This window comes from Microtus oregoni, unplaced genomic scaffold (genome assembly GCF_018167655.1).
Source record: "Microtus oregoni isolate MIOR12 unplaced genomic scaffold, Mior012 000001F_ref0000356, whole genome shotgun sequence".
Classification (NCBI taxonomy): domain Eukaryota; kingdom Metazoa; phylum Chordata; class Mammalia; order Rodentia; family Cricetidae; genus Microtus; species Microtus oregoni.
In genome coordinates, this window is record NW_024543060.1 from 64,759,127 (window position 1) to 64,777,398 (window position 18,272).

Below are 18,272 nucleotides of genomic sequence, written 5' to 3' on the forward strand. Positions count from 1 at the left end.
CCGGCGTGAGACAGCCCTGCCGTCCTCTCGTAGAAATTTGTAGTACTGTTCCGCAGATATTGTAAGCACCCTCATTCTCAAGGTTGCTGTCTGGCCTGACTGTCCCCTCTGGCTGTCCTTTCCCCCACAGAAGCGAGACATCCAGCTGCTGAAGGCTTACATGCGTGCGATCCGCAGCGTCAACCCCAACCTTCAGAACCTGGAGGAGACAATCGAGTACAACGAGATTCTCGAGTGAGTGTCATTCGGGATGGGTGTGCAGTCTCTCGCTCCATGGCCTGGCACCAAGGCCCCAAAGGAGGAAGAGCAGAGGAGAGCAATAAGAGAAATCGGGCAGGGCCACTGCTGGGTGGAGGACAGGCAGCAAGAGGAGCAAAACCCTCAGCTCCAGTACTGATCTCTTGTTCATTGGGGTGGATGGAGGAGGACCCCTACCTGAGGATGCAGTTTGTCAGAGTCAGCTGAGGGGTACTCAGAACCAAACGGATAATTTGCAGCCCAGAGGAGCCGGGCAGTGGTGGCACATGCCTTTAATCCCAGCGCTCAGGGAGGCAGAGGCAGGTAGGTCTTTGTGAGTTCGAGGCCAGCCTGGTCTACAGAGCAAGTTCCAGAGGCATCTAAAGTGTGGGGAAACCCAGCAAGTGAACAGGGGAGGTTGGGGAGGCCTGCACAGTTGATGCCCAGACTGTGAGTGTGAGACTGGAGCGCAGTGGTGCTGAGAGGACACAGCTCTTCATCCAGTACGCTGCGGGGAGCAGGCACTGCAGCATGCTAGGCACACGCTGGGACCTCAGAGAATAACAGTCTAGACTCGCGGGGCTGAATATGGTGAGTGATGGGACCTGGACAGGACCAACTAGGCAAAGATTTGGGTTTTCTGGACCAGTGCTGCAAAGAAAGTCAACTACCCTACAGAGCAGTCATTTCTGTTAGGGGAAAAGCCAGAGCAGAGGAAGGCATGATCTGGAATGAGCATCCCAACCCTCTCCACAGGTGGGTGAACTCCCTCCAGCCTGCTAGAGTGACCCGCTGGGGAGGGATGATCTCCACGCCTGATGCCGTGCTCCAGGCTGTAATCAAGCGCTCGCTGGTGGAAAGTGGCTGCCCGGCCTCTATTGTCAACGAGCTGATTGAAAATGCCCATGAACGGAGCTGGCCCCAGGGTTTGGCCACACTAGAGACGAGACAGATGAACCGGCGCTACTATGAGAACTACGTGGCCAAGCGTATCCCTGGCAAGCAGGCCGTCGTGGTGATGGCCTGCGAGAACCAGCACATGGGCGACGACATGGTGCAGGAGCCGGGGCTCGTCATGATATTTGCGCACGGTGTGGAGGAGATCTGAGAGAGCGTGACTGGCTGCCAGGAGAGGTAGAATTGGAGAGCCCACTGCTCCAGCCACTGAGCCCTGAGTTCTCCCTGTCCTTATGTCATGGCTTGTAATTGAGCCACACACTCCCTGCTTTTCTGGCACGAAGGACCTTGGGGCACTTGGGTCGGCCTTTCAGTGGGTGAGCCCAAATTCCTGCCTGTTGCCATATTCATTCCCCCAAATGTCTGTAAAGTTTCGGTCTGGGTGGAGAAATCCCCATTTCTGTATTCTCCTGCCTAAGGTCCCCGGCTCCCAAACATTTTCAGAAAGCACAAAGACATTTGTTTTCCCTAGAGGATCAGGGCAGAGTAAGGAATCTCTAACTGTCCCTCTCCTCTGAAACCAGGGCATCCGAGCAGGCGGGCTCAGCCTCTTAGTAAGCAACGAGGTCAGGACCTGCTCACCACGGACGGCTCTTGGGAAGACTGGAGGTCTGTGCCGAGTGCACCCCTGTGCAGCCCCCTGGCCATGCAGGCTAGGACGCTGAGATGCCCATTGAACTCCTTTCCCACCCATTTCCATAATTAGGGAAGGGCAGGGCTGGGGTGGAGGTTAGACGTTGGGGTTCATACACTCAGCAGGAAAGCAGGAAGCTGCTGTCTGGCTCTGCTGACTAGGATAGGCACTGCCTCTCATGGCATGTCCATGGTACCTCCATAGGCCCCTCCCCAGCCCTGTGATTGTAGTGAGTTTGATTTCCTTCAACACTGTTTATATTCGCAGTCACAAGTCCCTTCTGTTACCCACTTTTGTTTTCATAGAATAGCCTGATTATGGCTCTCCTGTTCTCCAGCCCAGCCACATTGTTGGCAATTTAATTTATTTACTTTTTTTTTTTTTAAGAAAGGAAAAAAAAAGAAAAAAAAAACTTAAAACCTTTTTTTTGCTGCTCCTATTGTGGGGATTCCGGGTAGGGTGGGTTTGGGTAGGACCTGTTTTATATGTTTCCTTTCCAGCACAGTCTTTGGTCTGATAGCTGCTCTAACCCCCGCCCCACCCCGGCACCCTATCTGAGACAATACCTATGTCCCATGAAGAATTTGCTCCTGCCCTCCTGATCTTGTGAAAACCCTAGAATCGGCATGTACATTTTGAAGGCGACTCTTCTCCCGTTTCCTGAGGAAACTTCTGTTTATCTGGGTCCTGACCTTCAAATGGGGCACAAATCAGATGTCTCCAAGTGCAGCCTGAATGCACTGCCCGACCCGGGCCCACTCAAGACTCCCTGGGCCATTGCTGGGTCCCTGTGTGACTGTAGGGTGAGCAAGGAGGAACAGTAGGTTGGAGTGTGAATGGCGGTGTCTGGGCTCCCCTTCACCATACAGTAGCTTCTCTGGGAGTTTCATTCCAGGCAGCTGTTGGTCCAGGTAGTTGAGTCATGGCTCCCTTAGGGTTGGGGTGGAGGTCTATATCTTGAGGACCATAAGGAGAAGGCAGGTGTTCCAGCTCGAGGGCACTGCTCAGGTATTTGAAAGGCTGCTGTACTTAGTTGGATTACTACATTTCTTCATTCCTCTTTGCCCTGCCTGCCTCGTCCAGGCCCACACTGTCCTTCCCTAACTCTCAGATAAGCGAGGAGGCTAAAGCTTCCGTGCCCTCTGCACCGGTGTCTGCCCTTCTCTGTTGTGCTCTCTCTGCTGTCCGTGTGTTCCCTGCACTAATAAATCTTTCACTCAACTTTAAATTCTTAATGGCTCCCCTTATATACAGAATGCTCCCTTGCTTTGACTTTGCGTTTTCGTTGCCCACCCTCCTTGTCGGGTGTCCCCTAAACTGACTTTGCGAAGCTTCGAGTGTCTGTGGAGCTGTGTATCCATCATGTGCTCTGTCCTTCCTGCCTCCAGTCAGCTGAACTGTATTCTCTTTGGAGTGTGTGCCTTTGGCCTGAATTCTGCTTTCCTAAATGGTCCTGCATTTGGGGGATGCTAAGAAGACTTGCCGGCACTCGATCTGGAAGCCGACAGCAAGTGAGGAAGGGTCTCCCAACAATACATGTAGGGAAGGAGACGGGAACCACTATCCTGCTGTCTTTAGCCCTGGTCAGGACTCCCCTGGGCTGGGGAGGTGGCTACCGAGGAAAGAATTCTTGCTGCCCGAGCATGAGGGTCTGAACTCAAATTCCCAGCACATGCAGAAAAACCGAGCATGGCCAAGATCGTCTTTTAACTCCCTCTCTGTGTGGGCAGAGATGGGAGGCTCACTGGAGCTTGCTGGTCTCTACCCTGACTCCAAGTTCAGTGATAGATGTCTCAAAGGAATAAGGTAGCTAGGTATAGTGGCGCACACCTTGAATCCTAGCACTCGGGAGGCAGAGGCAGGCGGATCTCTGTAAGTTCAAGACCCGCCTGGTCTACCGAGTGAGTTCCAGGACAGCCAAGGCTACACAGAGAGACCCTGCCTTGAAAAACAAAACAAAAGGTTGAAGGAATAAGTCAGAGTAATAAAACAGGACACCCAGCATCCTCTTCTGACCACCTGGAAATTATGGGTATGCACACGCATGTCAAATATGTGCTCACATACTTCTGTTAAACATTTTATTACTACTTTCTTCCTACTGTGAGAAACCACCAAAGAGTGTATGTGTGTTTGTTAAGATTACATATATGAGTGTTTTGCCTGTGTATGTATGTCTGTACACCACATGCATGGCTGTTGCCCATAGAGTCCAGAAGAGGGCATTGGATCCCCTGGAACTGAAGTCACAGATGGTTGGGAGCTACCATGTGAGTGCTTGGGTTTGAACCCAGGTCCTATGAAAGAGCAGCCAGTGCTCTTTAACCACTGAATCATCTCTCTAACCCTCAACTCTGTCAACTAGTTGACCCTTTATCATGAGCTGATGTGAATCTATTGGAGTTCTCCTGACACAGGAGTTGGGGAAAGGATGTTCTTTTTCTGGAGTCCACACTTCCGTGTGCAGAAACTGATCGGACCATTGGGCCTTCTGCCGTGATTCCCCGGACCGTGCTGAGCCTTCTGCTGTGATGCCCGGACTCTGCTGAGCCTTCTGCCGTGATGCCCGGACTCTACTGAGTCTTCTGCCGTGATGCACACCTGTAGCCCAAGCACTATGAACATTGAAGTGGGAAGATGGTTGAGTCAGAGGCCATTTGTTCTGCACAGTTCCAGGCCAGCCTGTGCTATGTATTGGGGTGAGGGTGGAGGACAGAGAGAGATAGAAGGAGGAAGAGAGAGGAGAGAGAGAATGATTGGCAGTCACAGTGTGGAGCACTGAGAAAGTATGTGCCTGTGTCAGAAGAATCCTGTTACTTTTTCCCCTTGAAGCAGTTTTTTTTTTTTAAAGTATGAGTGTATCCAAGTTTTGTCTGCATATGTGTTTGTGTATTACATGCATGCATGGTATATAAGGAGAGCAGAAGAGAGCATTTGATCACCTAGGACTAGAATTAAACAAGGGTTGTGAAGCTACCATGTAGGTGCTGGGAACTGAGCTTGGGTCCTCCTCTGGAAGAGGAGTCAATACTCTTAACCACTGAGCCATCTCTTGTAGTTAGAGGATGCTTGTTCGTTCCCAGCTACTCAGACCTGAAATAATCACACAGGAACTGTAGTATTACAACACTGCTTGGCCTATTAGCTCATGCTTCTTTTTGGCTAGCTTTTATATCTTAAATTCACCAATTTCTATTAATCTGTGTATCTCCACATGTTTGTGGCCTACAGGTAAGATTCTTTCCAACATCCAGCATCTATCTCCTGTGGAGGCTACATGGCTTTTCCTTGACTCAGCCTTCTTTCTCCCAGCATTCAGTTTAGTTTTCCTGCCTAGCTCTATTCTGCCTTGTCATAGACCCAAGCATCATCTTATTAACCAATAAAACAACACATATACAGAAGAACTTTCCACATCAGCCTCTCCATTCCCCGCAGTTAATTTTGAATGCATTGAATGGCCCCTTGTCTTCTTGCTAGGTTATACAATTCTTTTACAGATAGGGTCTCACTGTGCAGCTTCTCTGACTTGGCCTGGAACTTGCTATAGCCTTTAACTCACAGAGATCTCTGCCTATCTCTGCCACCACACATGCTCCATAGAGTTTTTATTTTGAGACAAGGGTCTTTTATTAGTCATGGTAAGTAGGTAGAGAAATAGGTCAATGGTAAATATGAAGATCTGTTAGTCGCTTACAGGCTGTGGTTCAGCTAGTCCAGCAATGGCTGCCCAGCAATGGAAAAGTCCAAGAATCTAATAGTTGTTCATTGAGGCTGGACGCCTCATCAGGTCTTCAGCATGTGCTGGAATCCTGAAGGAGGAGGCCCTGTGCTAGTGAAGGAATGGACCTGACAGCAAGAGGAAGCAGCCAAAGACGAGCCACCTTCCCCATGTCCTTTCTGTAGGCTGCCACTAAAAGGTGTGACCCAGATTAAGGGAGGGTCTTCCCTCCTCAAAAGATCCACATTAAATATGACTCTTCCCACTTCGAATGATTTAAGAGAAAAAAAATGTCCCTCACAGGTGTGCCCAGTTGCTTGGGTTTTAATTAAATTCCAGATGTAGTGTTAACAACCAAGAGCAGCCATTATAAACCCACCCCTTGTCAACGTAACATACCATGACATCTCCAATGTCATGCTTAACTTGCAAATGGAAACTATAGCCATGTCATAATCATGCTTCTCTTGGTAACTCAAAACAAATACTGATACCCTCTCTCAATTGATGCTACATTACATGATAAATCAAGCCAGTGTGGTAAGGCTCACCTTTAACTCCGGCACCTGGGAGGCAGAGGCAGGCAGATCTCTTGAGTTTGAGGCCAACCTGGTCTACAGAGTAAATTCTAGGACATCTAGGGCCACACAGAGAAACCCTGTCTCAAAAAACCAAAAGAAGTGTTGGACTCTAGCGTCCAAACACCGAGAAGGAGTTGCCCCCAGAGACCATCTCACACACCACATTCGATGCAAAAGCAGGAGGATTTTATTAATTCTGTCATGACAGGGTCCCCCAGCATTTGGGAAGCCGAGGGACCTCGAATAGCGGGTACAGTCTACTTTTAAAGGGGCCACAGAAGCAGGGCTATTACCAATAATTGACTGGAGAGCTGTTGCCAGATCAGATGAGGTAAGAGGTCATTTTGACCCCGTTTCCCAGGGGACCGAACCAAAGCATACGTATATGGGTAATTGTTCAGGAACTGAGTTCGTGCAAGTGTAGCTGTTAGGTCCTTGGTTCCCAGGGGAGGAGGGGAAGCACCATGGTACAGAGGCTGAGAGGATTTAGAATTGTCAAAAATGGCTTCAGGATTGTCTAAAAGTCTTACAGAAGGAGAACACAAATATCTGTGTAAGCGTGGTGTTTTCCTCGGGGTTATTACTGGGATGAAACACCGTGACTAAGCAACTTGTGGGGAAGAGTTTGTTTGACTTTTGTTTCCACATCGCTGTTCGTCTTTGAAGTCGGGATAGGAACCTGGAGGTGGGAGCTGATGCACAGACCGTGGAGGGGAGCTGCTTACTGGCTTGCTTCCCATGGCTGGCCCAGCCTGCTTTCTTAATGAACCGAGAGAGGGCCCCACCCGGAATGGGCTGTCTTCCCCCAACCCCGTCCGTCAGTCACTAAGAAAATGCCCTACAGGTTCGGCAGTCATTTTCTCAGCTGAGGCTCCTCTGCTCCTGCAGTGCTGGCTTTTGTCAGGTTGACGTAAAGCTATCCAGCACACGCATTCCTAACAAAATCGGACAGAAAGCTCAGTTATGATCATTTCTGCAACTGGTCACATAGCCTTAGCTGGTGTTTATGACGGCCTTCTCCACCCATTCTGTATCTCCTCTACCCTCAACAAGCCCCTCAGCGGGTCCTGATTCTTTTCCTCAAGGAGTGACCCTTCCCTTTATTCCTGAGGGCCTGTGCCCTTTGTCACCCTGCCTGGATTAGACTGTAGTTTCCCATCGACTTTACTTACAGGACATGGTTGCACCAAGAGATAACCTGAAAGATCTCCTGCACTCCAGACCTAATCTTTCTGACCTCCATGGTAGAGAGGCAGTCCAGTTTCCTCATGGTGATACGGGTCAGTCACCCCTCCTAACACTGCTATTCCTTTCCTAGCCTGATGGTGTAAGGGCATCCAAATTCTGAGAATTGAAGACATCTGAAGAATTTGTTTTGGTGACAACAGAACAGACCCAACTGTCCCACCACTACCCCTGTCTCTTCATTGTGTGTGTGTGTTTTCAAATTTGGCTACATTAAAAAAATTAGTCAGGTGGTGGTGGCACACACCTTCTTTAATCCCAGCACTCAGGAGGCAGAGGCAGGTGGATCTCTGTGAGTTCAAGACCAGCCTGGTCTACAAGAGCTCTAAAATTACAGTGAAACCCTGTCTCGAAAAACCAAAAGAAACAAACAAACAAAACCCGAAAAGACATGAGTTTAGAGGCCTAGAGGTGAAGCCTACTCAGTAGAGCGCCTGGCATTCACAAAGCCTAGGTTTGATCCCCAGTTTAGTGCCCCACCCCTGTAATCCCAGCACTTTTTGGAGGCTAGACAGGACTGAGAGTTCAAGGTCTGCCTGACCCTGGCAAGTCTAAAAGAGCAGGCTGGGGATTAGCAAGAGTCAAGTGATGGTTTCTAGATAACTTTTGGGCAGCTCACCACTGCCGCTAACTCCAGTTCCCGTCCATCGTCCATCCACTGCCGCTAACTCCATGTCCATCCGCTGCTGCTAACTCCAGGTCCCGTCCACCCACTGCCGCTAACTCCAGGTCCTGTCCATCGTCCATCCACTGCCGCTAACTCCAGGTCCCATCCATCCACTGCCGCTAACTCCAGGTCCTGTCCATCGTCCATCCACTGCCACTAACTCCATATCCATCCGCTGCTGCTAACTCCAGGTCCTGTCCATCGTCCATCCACTGCCGCTAACTCCAGGTCCTGTCCATCGTCCATCCACTGCCGCTAACTCCATGTCTATCCGCTGCTGCTAACTCCAGGTCCCGTCCATCCGCTGCCTCTTCTGGCCTCCACATACATGCACAGCTGCACACATAGAAGTCTTTTCAGGGGAGCCGGAGAGATGGCGCAGTGTTAAGAGCTCTTGTTGCTCTTGCAGAGGACCCAGGTTCGATCGTTGGCATCCACATGTCAGTTCACAGCCATTTGTGACTGCAGTTCTAGGTAAAGCAGTCACACACACAACTTCTTGAAAATAATCTTTTAGAAACAAAAAAATGGGCTGGACAGATGGCTTGGGGGTTAAGAACACTTAATCTTGCAGAGGACTGAGATTTGACCCCCCAACACCCACAAGGTGGCTCACAACCATCTATAATTCCAGACCCAGGAAATCTGACTCCCTCTTTTGACCTCCACAGGACCAGATACACAGGGGCTGCATCCCCTTTAATCCCAACACTGGAGAGTCAAGGGCAAGCAGATCTCTGAGTTCAAGGCCTGCCTGATCCACACAGTGAGTTCCAAAGGCTATAGTAAGAGTCTCAGAAAAACCAGGCTGGCAAGGTTGTTAGCAGGGCGAAGGTGCTTGTTGCTGAGCCTGCTGGCCTGAGTTCGATTCCTGGGACAGACATGAAGGAGAGAAGGGACTCCGACACGCTGTCCTTTGACCTGGATAGGCCTGCTTACGAACACACAAAGTAATTGTGTGTGTCTTGGAGGTGGGGGGGACTGTGGATGGAGCTGGGCCTGGATGGATGGCTCAACAGCTAAGTGCTTGCTGCTCTTCCAGAGGACCTGAGTTCAGCATCCGCGTCAAGCAGCTCACAACCACCTGTAACTACAGCTCACAAGATCCACTGCCATGCTGGGCGGTGGTGGCACACGCCTTTAATCCCAGCACTCGGGAGGCAGAGGCAGGCGGGTCTCTGTGAGTTCGAGGTCAGGCTGGTCTACAAGAGCTAGTTCCAGGACAGGCTCCAAAGCTGTCTCGAAAAACAAACAAAAGATTTACTGCTGCCCAATGGTTTCTTCAGGCGCCTGCTTACATGGAGTATACATGCACACAGACACACAAAGTAAATTTTTTTCAAAAAAAAAAAGGGGTTATTTGCTCAAAGACTATCAATATATGCTAGGGACTGATACTAATGATAGACTAGAGTTGGTGGTGCCTGCCTGTAATCCCGACTCTCTAGGGACCGATGCTGACAGATAGAGTAGGTGGTGCCCGCCTGTAATCCCCACTCTCTCTCTCTCTTTTTTTTTTTTTTTTTGGTTTTTCGAGACAGGGTTTCTCTGTAGCTTTGGAGCCTGTCCTGGCACTAGCTCTTGTAGACCAGGCTGGCCTCGGACTCACAGAGATCCGCCTGCCTCTGCCTCCCGAGTACTGGGATTAAAGGCAGGCGCAGCCCGGCCAATCCCGACTCTCTAGGGACCGATGCTGACGATAGAGTAGGTGGTGCCCGCCTGTAATCCCCACTCTCTAGAGACCAATGCTGACGATAGAGTAGGTGTAGGTGGTGCCCGCCTGTAATCCCGACTCTCTAGGGACCGATGCTGACGATAGAGTAGGTGTAGGTGGTGCCCGCCTGTAATCCCGACACTCCGCAGGTGGAATAGGAAGTGTGCCGTGAGTACGAGGCAAGCACAGACCATGTACCACAGCCCTGCCTCATAATAAAGCTACCTGTGGTGAGACACCTATACTCCCAGTTTGTGGGAGGTAAATGCGAGAGGGACAGAAATTAACCTCATCTACTTAGTGAGCTCCCAAGCTACCTGAAACTGAGCTCAGAAAGCTACACTTAGAGAAGACGCACAAAGAAATAGAAGGCAATGAATGGGACGTAGGTAAATTACAGAGGTATTAAAGAACAAAGGAAGAGACACGATAAAACTGACAGTTTTGAAGCAATGAATCACTGTAAGGGGGCCTGTAAATCAGAGTTCCCGAAGTGTCCGCACATGCCATCCTTCCTAGCAGCTGTGGGGTAAGGTCGGTTTAGCCCAAGTCCTCTGATTTGCTTTAGGATAAACCACAGACGCTTAACCAAGCCTTTTAAAATGTGAAGCAAGTCATTAAACTGAGAGGGGATATTAAGCTAGGAGTGCTGGATTCTTCCTATGGCTGCGTCCCCTCCCCGTGTGTATGTGGGTGTGTAGAATTAGTGTGATTCAGTGGGTTAAGAGCATTTGCTGTTTTTGCATAGGATCTGAATTCAGTTCTCAGGACCCATGTTGGGCAGCTCAGAACTGTCTGTTATTCCAGCTCAGAGGATCTGGCGCCTTCTTTGGGCCTCCTTGGGCACCAGCACTTATACATATGAAGGCGTACTTCATAAACAATGCCACACCAGTTTGGAATTATGATTAATAGGGTGGTATTTATTTAAAGGGGAAAAAACTTACAGATCACCGTCAGCCCTCTGCGCAACCAGGAAGGGAGTCTAGTCGCCAGCGGAGCAGGAAGTGAAGAGAGAGGAGAGGGAAGTGGCCGCTTTTTTAAAGGGAGAGAGACCACGCCCCAATGGGCTGGTATCTCAGGGGCTATTGGCTGGAGGACAATACATACATACATGCAAATATACACAGAAATAAAAAATTTAATTACTTTAAAAAATCTATCAGTTACATAAAACTGTTTTGGTTTGTAGTTGAGGTTTGGAGAGTGGTGTTAGCTGCTGCTGTTTAGAATGAGAAGAACCACGAAGAGAAACCCTGTCTCGAAAAACCAAAAAAAAAAAAAAAAAAAAGAACCACGAGGACAGCAGGAACTGGCTGTCGCATGGAGCCACGCATCACCAGACTGCCTAGGTGTGGAATATTTTACTGGGAAGAATAGAAGGTTTCCAGGTGATGGTGGCACACCCCATTAATCCCAGCAGGCTGAGGCTGGTGGATCTCTGCGAGTTCGAGGCCAGCCTGGTCTACAGGGCGAGTTCCAGGTCGGGCTCCAAAGTAACAGAGAAACCCTTTCTTAAAAAAACAAAAAATAAACAAACAAATGTTAAAAAGGAAGAGGTTCCAATAGGACATAGAGGAATCAACCTGGGTCTGGATCCTATCCAAAAGTCTCTGCTGAGGACAAGCTCTCAGAACACCAGGAGGTCTTGAGCAAGCTGCCAAAGGAGGAAACCAATCAATGGTCCTGCCAACTCTAAAATCTATAGACCACAACAATGACCAGCATGGCAGGATAACCCGAAACATGAAATAGTGACTGTTGAACTGGATTTGAGGCCCATTCCATGGGGGAATTCACGCCTGGTGACTCTGACCAACCATTGTGGTTAGTGAGGTCATGGGGCATAGAGGGCCTACCATTGGCAATTATTGGACCAGTGTAATTTCCAACTGCACCCTAAATACTTATCCTAACACCCACAGATGAGTGTAGTTGGTTTGTTAATCTTTACTCTTTGGGGGACCACCACCCAGACCCCAAATACATGCAAACCTAGTCTTACATTTGAATACACAGCCTTAACTTGGCTTGTTTCTAGCCAGCTTTTAACTTAAATTGTCCCATCTACTTCCTGCCTCTGGGCTTTTGCCTTCTTGTATTCTATATTCTGTCTTTACTTCTCACTCCATGATTGGCTGTGCGGCTGGCCCACTCCTCTCCTGCTTTGTCCTCTTTTCTCTCCTCTTCCTATTTTATTATCTCTGCCCGCCAGCCCTGCCTCTCTCCTGCCTTGCTATTGGCCACTCAGCTCTTTGTTAGACCAATCAGGTGTTTTAGACAGGCAAAGTAACACAGCTTTACAGAGTTAAACAAATGTAACATAAACAACCCATCTTTGCATCTTTAGCTAATTCGCCACAACAGAAAAGTGTAGCTCTCACCCCTCACAAGGAAAGCTTCCTCTTGAAGCAGACAAGAGACCATTCCAGGAAGCCACAAGTGATCAAAGTGCAGAGAAACAACTGTGGCGTGCCCAGCACCAATGAATGCATCTACAACACGACTCCTACATCTAAGGTTCAGGGGACGTTGAGGAAGAGGAGGCGGAAAGACTGTAAGAGCCAGAGGACAGGACATCTGCTGTGAGATTGTGTCTTCTGTATATGACAGGAGCTGTATCCGTGAACCCTCAGCAATATGGTCAAACAAGACCTGAAAAAGTCCGACACCAGTTGACATGCCAACATGGATGAGAGAAATCTCGTGGGGCCTCACCTCTAGATTTAAAGCTACAAACAATGATTGCTGAGAGAGGAAGAATTGGTCTTTCCCAGGGTTGAGCCCCCTAACTGGTTATCCAATCAGTGCTTAGCCCTAAAACACATGAACAACACTAAGTTTGTTCATAAACTCAGCAGGTTATATTTATTTTTCTCTTTTAAGATTTTTATTTATTTGTTTATTATGTATACAGTGTTGATACGTGCCAGAAAAGGGCACCAAATCTCATTTCAGATGGTTGTGACCCACCATGAAGTTGCTGGGAATTGAACTCAGGATCTCTGGAAGAGCAGCCAGTGCTCTTAACCTCTGAGCTATCTCTCCAGCCCAGGTTATTTTTTTCTAGACAGGGTCTCTCTGTATAGCCCTGACTGTCCTGGAACTTCCTCTGTAGACCAGGCTGTCTTCAAACTCACAGATTCTCCAGTTTCTGCCTCCCAGTGCTGCTAGGATTAAAGGCATGTGCCACCACGCTCAGTTTATGTTTATATGAGTGTGTGTGTGTGTGCACGCGTGCTCATGTGTGTGTGTAAGAGAGAGAGAACGACAATAAAAAAGTGAGATAGGGGGGCTGGAGAGATGGCTCAGTGGTTAAGAGCATTGCCTGCTCTTCCAAAGGTCCTGAGTTCAATTCCCAGCAACATGGTGGCTCACAACCATCTGTAATGAGGTCTGGTGCCCTCTTCTGGCCTGCAGACATACACACAGACAGAACATAGTATACATAATAAATAAATAAATAAATAAATAAATAAATAAATAAATAGATGGAAAGTGAGATAGGGCATAGTGGTGTACACCTTTAATCCCAGTTTTCAGGAGGTAGAGGCTGGTGGATTTCTATAAATTCAAGGCCAGTCTGTGCTTTGTAGCGAAACCAGGCCTCAAAAGAAGAAAGGAAGGAGGGAGGGAGGGAGGGAGGGAGGGACAGAGGGATGGAGGGAAAGAAGGAAAGAAGGAAGGAGGGAGGGAGGGAAAGAAGGAAGGCAGAAGGAAGGCAGGCCATGAATTTAAGGGTTAGGAAATTACATGGGATGAGTTGGTAGGAGAAGGGAGAACTGTTGTAAATATATGAAATTTAAATTAAAGAATAATTTTAACCTAAAAGATATCCAGGTAGTGAAAAGCTAAAGTCAAAAAGACAAACTTTTTTTTCTGATTTTTTAAATTGATATTTATTGAGCTCTACATTTTTCTCTGCTCCCCTCTCTGCCTCTCCTCTCCCCCTTCAATGGTCCCCCAGGGTCCCCTTGCTCCCAATTTACTCAAGAGATCTTGTCTTTTTCTACTTTCTACTTCCCATGTAGATTAGATCTATGTAAGTCTCTCTTAGTGTCCGCATTGTTATCTAAGTTCTCTGGGATTGTGGTTTGTAGGCTGGCTTTCTTTGTTTTATTTTTAAAAACCATCTATGAGTGAGTACATGTGATAATTGTCTTTCTGTGTCTGGGTTACCTCACTCAAAATAATGTTTTCTTGTTCCACCCATTTTTCTGCAAAATTCAAGCTGTCATTATTTTTTTCTGCTGTGTAGTACTCCATTGTGTTAATGTACCACATTTTCCTTATCCATTCTTCAATCAAGGGGCATTTAGGTTGTTTCCAGGTTCTGGCTATGACAAACAAAGCTGCTATGAACATAGTTGAGCACATGTCCTTGTGGCATGATTGAGCATCCTTTGAATATATACCCAAAAGTGGTATCACTGGGTCTTGAGGAAGGTTGTTTCCTAATTTTCTGAGAAATCACCACACTGATATCCAAAGGGGTTGTACTAGCTTGCATTCCCACCAGCAATGCAGAAGTGTTCCCTTTTGGCCGGGCGACGGTGGCGCATGCCTTTAATCCCAACACTCGGGAGGCAGAGGCAGGCGGATCTCTGTGAGTTCGAGACCAGCCTGGTCTACAGAGCTAGTTCCAGGACAGGCTCCAAAGCCACAGAGAAACCCTGTCTCGAAAAACCAAAAAAAAAAAAAAAAGTGTTCCCTTTTCCCCACAACCTCTCCAGCATAAGTTGTCATCAGTGTTTTTGATCTTGGCCATTCTTACAGGTGTAAGATGGAATGTCAGAGTTGTTTTGATTTGCATTTCTCTGATGACTAAGGATATTGAATATTTCCTTAAGTGTCTTTCAACCATTTTAGATTCCTCTGTTGAGAGTTCTCTGTTTAGGTCTGTACTCCATTTTTTTTTATTGGGTTATTTGTTCTTTTGATGACCTATTTCTTGAGTTCTTTGTATATTTTGGAGATCAGACCTCTGTCTGATGTGGGGTTAGTAAAGATCTTTTCCCATTCTGTAAGCTGTCGTTTTGTCTTGTTGGCTGTGTCCTTTGCTTTACAGAAGCTTTTCAGTTTCAGGAGGTCCCATTTATTAATTGTTTCTCTCAGTGTCTGTGCTGCTGGGATTATATTTAGGAAGTGGTTCGATGCGTTCAAGTGTACTTCCCACTTTCTCTTCAATAAGGTTTAGTGTGGCTGGCTTTTTGTTGAGGTCTTAAAAGACAAACATTTTATCTGAAAAATAAGAATAAAAACTACTGTCAGCCAAGCAGTGGTGGCTCAAGCCTGTAATCCCAGCACTCAAAAGGCAGAGGTAGGCGGATCTCTGAGTTCAAGGCCAGCCTGGTCTACACAGTTACAAAATTACACAGAGGAACCCTGTCTGGAAAAACCAAAAACCAAAAACCAAAAACCAAACCAAACCAAATAGAACACTGTAAGATTGTTCAGCAGTAACAGGTGCTTGCCACCAAGTTTGAAGACCTCAGCTTGATCCCTGAGTCCACACGGTGGAGAGGACCCTGGAAGGCTGCCAGCTCACATCCACAGGCAGGTACTCATACACCCCACATAAACACACACTAAAGACTCTATTTCCTGGGGAACGGAGGATGTCCTGATGAATGCGTACCTTGGCATGGGCACAGTTGTGTCAAGTGCCACACCCACCATGAGGCTCAGAGGGATGCCAAGGCTGTCCTCTCACCCACATTCCGTTGATAGTCCGTACAGAACATGTCTACCTTAGCTTTATCCCTCTTCCCTGACATTTTTGATGGCTCTTCTCCTACGGAGACCTCTACTGAGATGAACTAGACCTACTTCCTTGTTCAGCTGTATATTGTAATTGAGACCGATGAATTCAGTAACCTGACCCTTGCCTCTCTGTTCAACTGTATATAATAAACACCCCGAGCTTCCAGGGTGCTGTAGCTGTCCCATCAGAACAGCCTGTCTACGCGATCTCAACTTGTTTCTGTCTATGGGCATCCATCATTTCTTCAGTCTCTAGATGCCCCAGTAAGGTTCATCCTGGGAGCTGTTCAAGGACTAGCCAGTGTTAGACCTTTGTACTGCAAGCACGTGGAAGGCTGGAGCGAGAGGATTGAGAATTCATGTCCAGGATAGAGGTAGAGCTCAGGGGACTTGCATGGCAGGGTCTCAGGTTCCATCCCCAGCACAGGAGGGGATAGGAGTTGGAGGCCATTTTAGACAACACAGCAAATTTCAGTCCAGCCTGGATTATATAGTGAAACCCTATAAAACAAAACAGGCCAGGCATGGTGGTGCTCACCTTTAATTCCAGCACTCAGGAGGCAGAGGCAGAGGCAGATGGTTCTCTGAGTTCAAGGCCTGCCTGGCCTACATAGTGAGTTCTGGGACAGCTAGGGCTACACATTGAGATTCTGTCTCAAACAAACACAAACTAACAAACCAACCAACGGGGGTGGTGGAGCTTGTCTACAATTCCAACACTGAAGAGGCTGCGGGAAGAGGAAAGGTTTGACTAGCCTGGGTTACACAGCCAATTCTGGGGCAGACTGGGCTACCTAATAAGACCTTGTCTAAGTTAAGTAAATTAACAAACAGGAAAATAGTGGTTTGGAATTTCCAAGTGAAGGTGCCTGGTTCTGTCTGTCCTAATTTCATGAAGTACTGATCTGGGGGGACAGGGGAATTTCAAGGCTGTGCTGGCTAATTTTATGCCAGCTTTGTAGGCAGTTTTTGTCTCACCAGCCAACGCCCAAAGAACCACACAGAGATTTACTATTAACTAATTGCTCAGCTGATCGCTTAGGCTTATTACCAACTAGCTCTTACAACTTAAATTAACCCATATTTACGTGCTGGCACGTGGCTCTTGGCTTGTTACCTCACCTTCTACATGTCGTGCTTCCTCTGTGTCTGACCGGCAGCTCCCCCCATCTTCTAGGAGTTCTCTGTCTGGCTCTTCTGCCCATACCTCCTCCTGCCTAGTTATCGGCCACTTAGCTCTTTATTAAACCAATGAGAGCAACACATCTTCATAGTGTACAAAAAGACTTATCTTTTTCTTTCTTTCTTTCTTTTTTTTCGAGACAGGGTTTCTCTGTGGGTTTGGAGCCTGTCCTGGAACTAGCTCTGTAGACCAGGCTGGTCTAGAACTCACAGAGATCCGCCTGCCTCTGCCTCCTGAGTGCTGGGATTAAAGGCGTGCGCCACCATCGCCTGGCTTTTTTACAAAAAGATTTTTCTACAACACAACTTGAATAGGCTACAGTCACCCAACAGGAAGGAACCCCAATTGAAAAAAAAAATATTTGCAGATGATATGATAGTGTACAAAAGCGACCCCAAAAATTCTACCAAAGAACTCCTACAGCTGATAAACAGCTTTAGTAACGTGGCAGGATACAAGATCAACTCCAAAAAATAAGTTGCCTTCCTATACACCAAGGATAAGGAAGCAGAGAGGGAAATCAGAGAAGCATCACCTTTCACGATAGCCACAAATAGCATAAAATACCTTGGGGTAACCCTGACCAAGGAAGTGAAAGATCTACTTGACAAGAACTATAAGTCTTTGAAGAAAGAAATTGAAGAAGACACCAGAAAATGGAAAGACCTCCCTTGCTCTTGGATTGGGAGGATCAACATAGTAAAAATGGCAATTCTACCAAAAGCAATCTATAGATTCAACGCAATCCCCATCAAAATCCCATCAAAATTCTTCACAGATCTGGAGAAGACAATAATCAACTTTATATGGAAAAACAAAAAACCCAGGATAGCCAAAACAATCTTATACAATAAAGGATTGTCTGGAGGCATTACCATCCCTGACTTCAAACTCTATTACAGAGCTACAGTATTGAAAACAGCTTGGTATTGGCATAAAAACAGAGAAGTCGACCAATGGAATCGAATAGAAGACCCTGACATTAACCCACAAACCTATGAACACCTGATCTTCGATAAAGGAGCTAAAAGTATACAATGGAAAAAAGAGAGCATCTTCAACAAATGGTGCTGGCAAAACTGGATGTCAATCTGTAGAAGAATGAAAATAGATCCATATCTATCACCATGCACAAAACTCAAATCCAAATGGATTAAAGACCTCAATATCAGTCCGAACACACTGAACCTGATAGAAGAGAAAGTGGGAAGTACTCTACAGCACATGGGCACAGGAGACCACTTCCTATGTATAACCCCAGCAGCACAGACACTAAGGGCATCATTGAATAAATGGGACTTCCTGAGGCTGAGAAGCTTCTGTAAAGCAAAGGACACTGTCACTAAGACAAAAAGACAACCCACTGACTGGGAGAAGATCTTCACCAACCCTGCAACTGACAAAGGTTTGATCTCCAAAATATATAAAGAACTCAAGAAACTAGACCGTAAAAGGCTAATCAACCCAATTATAAAATGGGGCACTGATCTGAACAGAGAACTCTCAACAGAAGAACTTCAAATGGCCAAAAGACACTTAAGGTCATGCTCAACTTCCTTAGCGATCAGGG

General features: G+C 47.3%; 1 protein-coding gene across 3 annotated transcripts in view; it reads left to right on the top strand.

Moving 5' to 3' along the window:
- Positions 1–2,214, top strand: part of Rnf41 (ring finger protein 41) — a 30,821-nt gene extending 28,607 nt beyond the window's left edge. For 2 of the 3 annotated variants that reach the window (XM_041672586.1, XM_041672602.1), the window contains exons 6-7: positions 131–234; positions 994–2,214. In XM_041672586.1, the coding sequence (XP_041528520.1) occupies positions 131–234; positions 994–1,345 (456 nt within the window). In that variant the 3' untranslated portion in view covers positions 1,346–2,214. The remainder of the gene's footprint in view (positions 1–130; positions 235–993) is intronic. The other variant, XM_041672594.1, reaches the window with a different exon arrangement.
- The last annotated feature ends 16,058 nt before the right edge of the window (positions 2,215–18,272 follow it).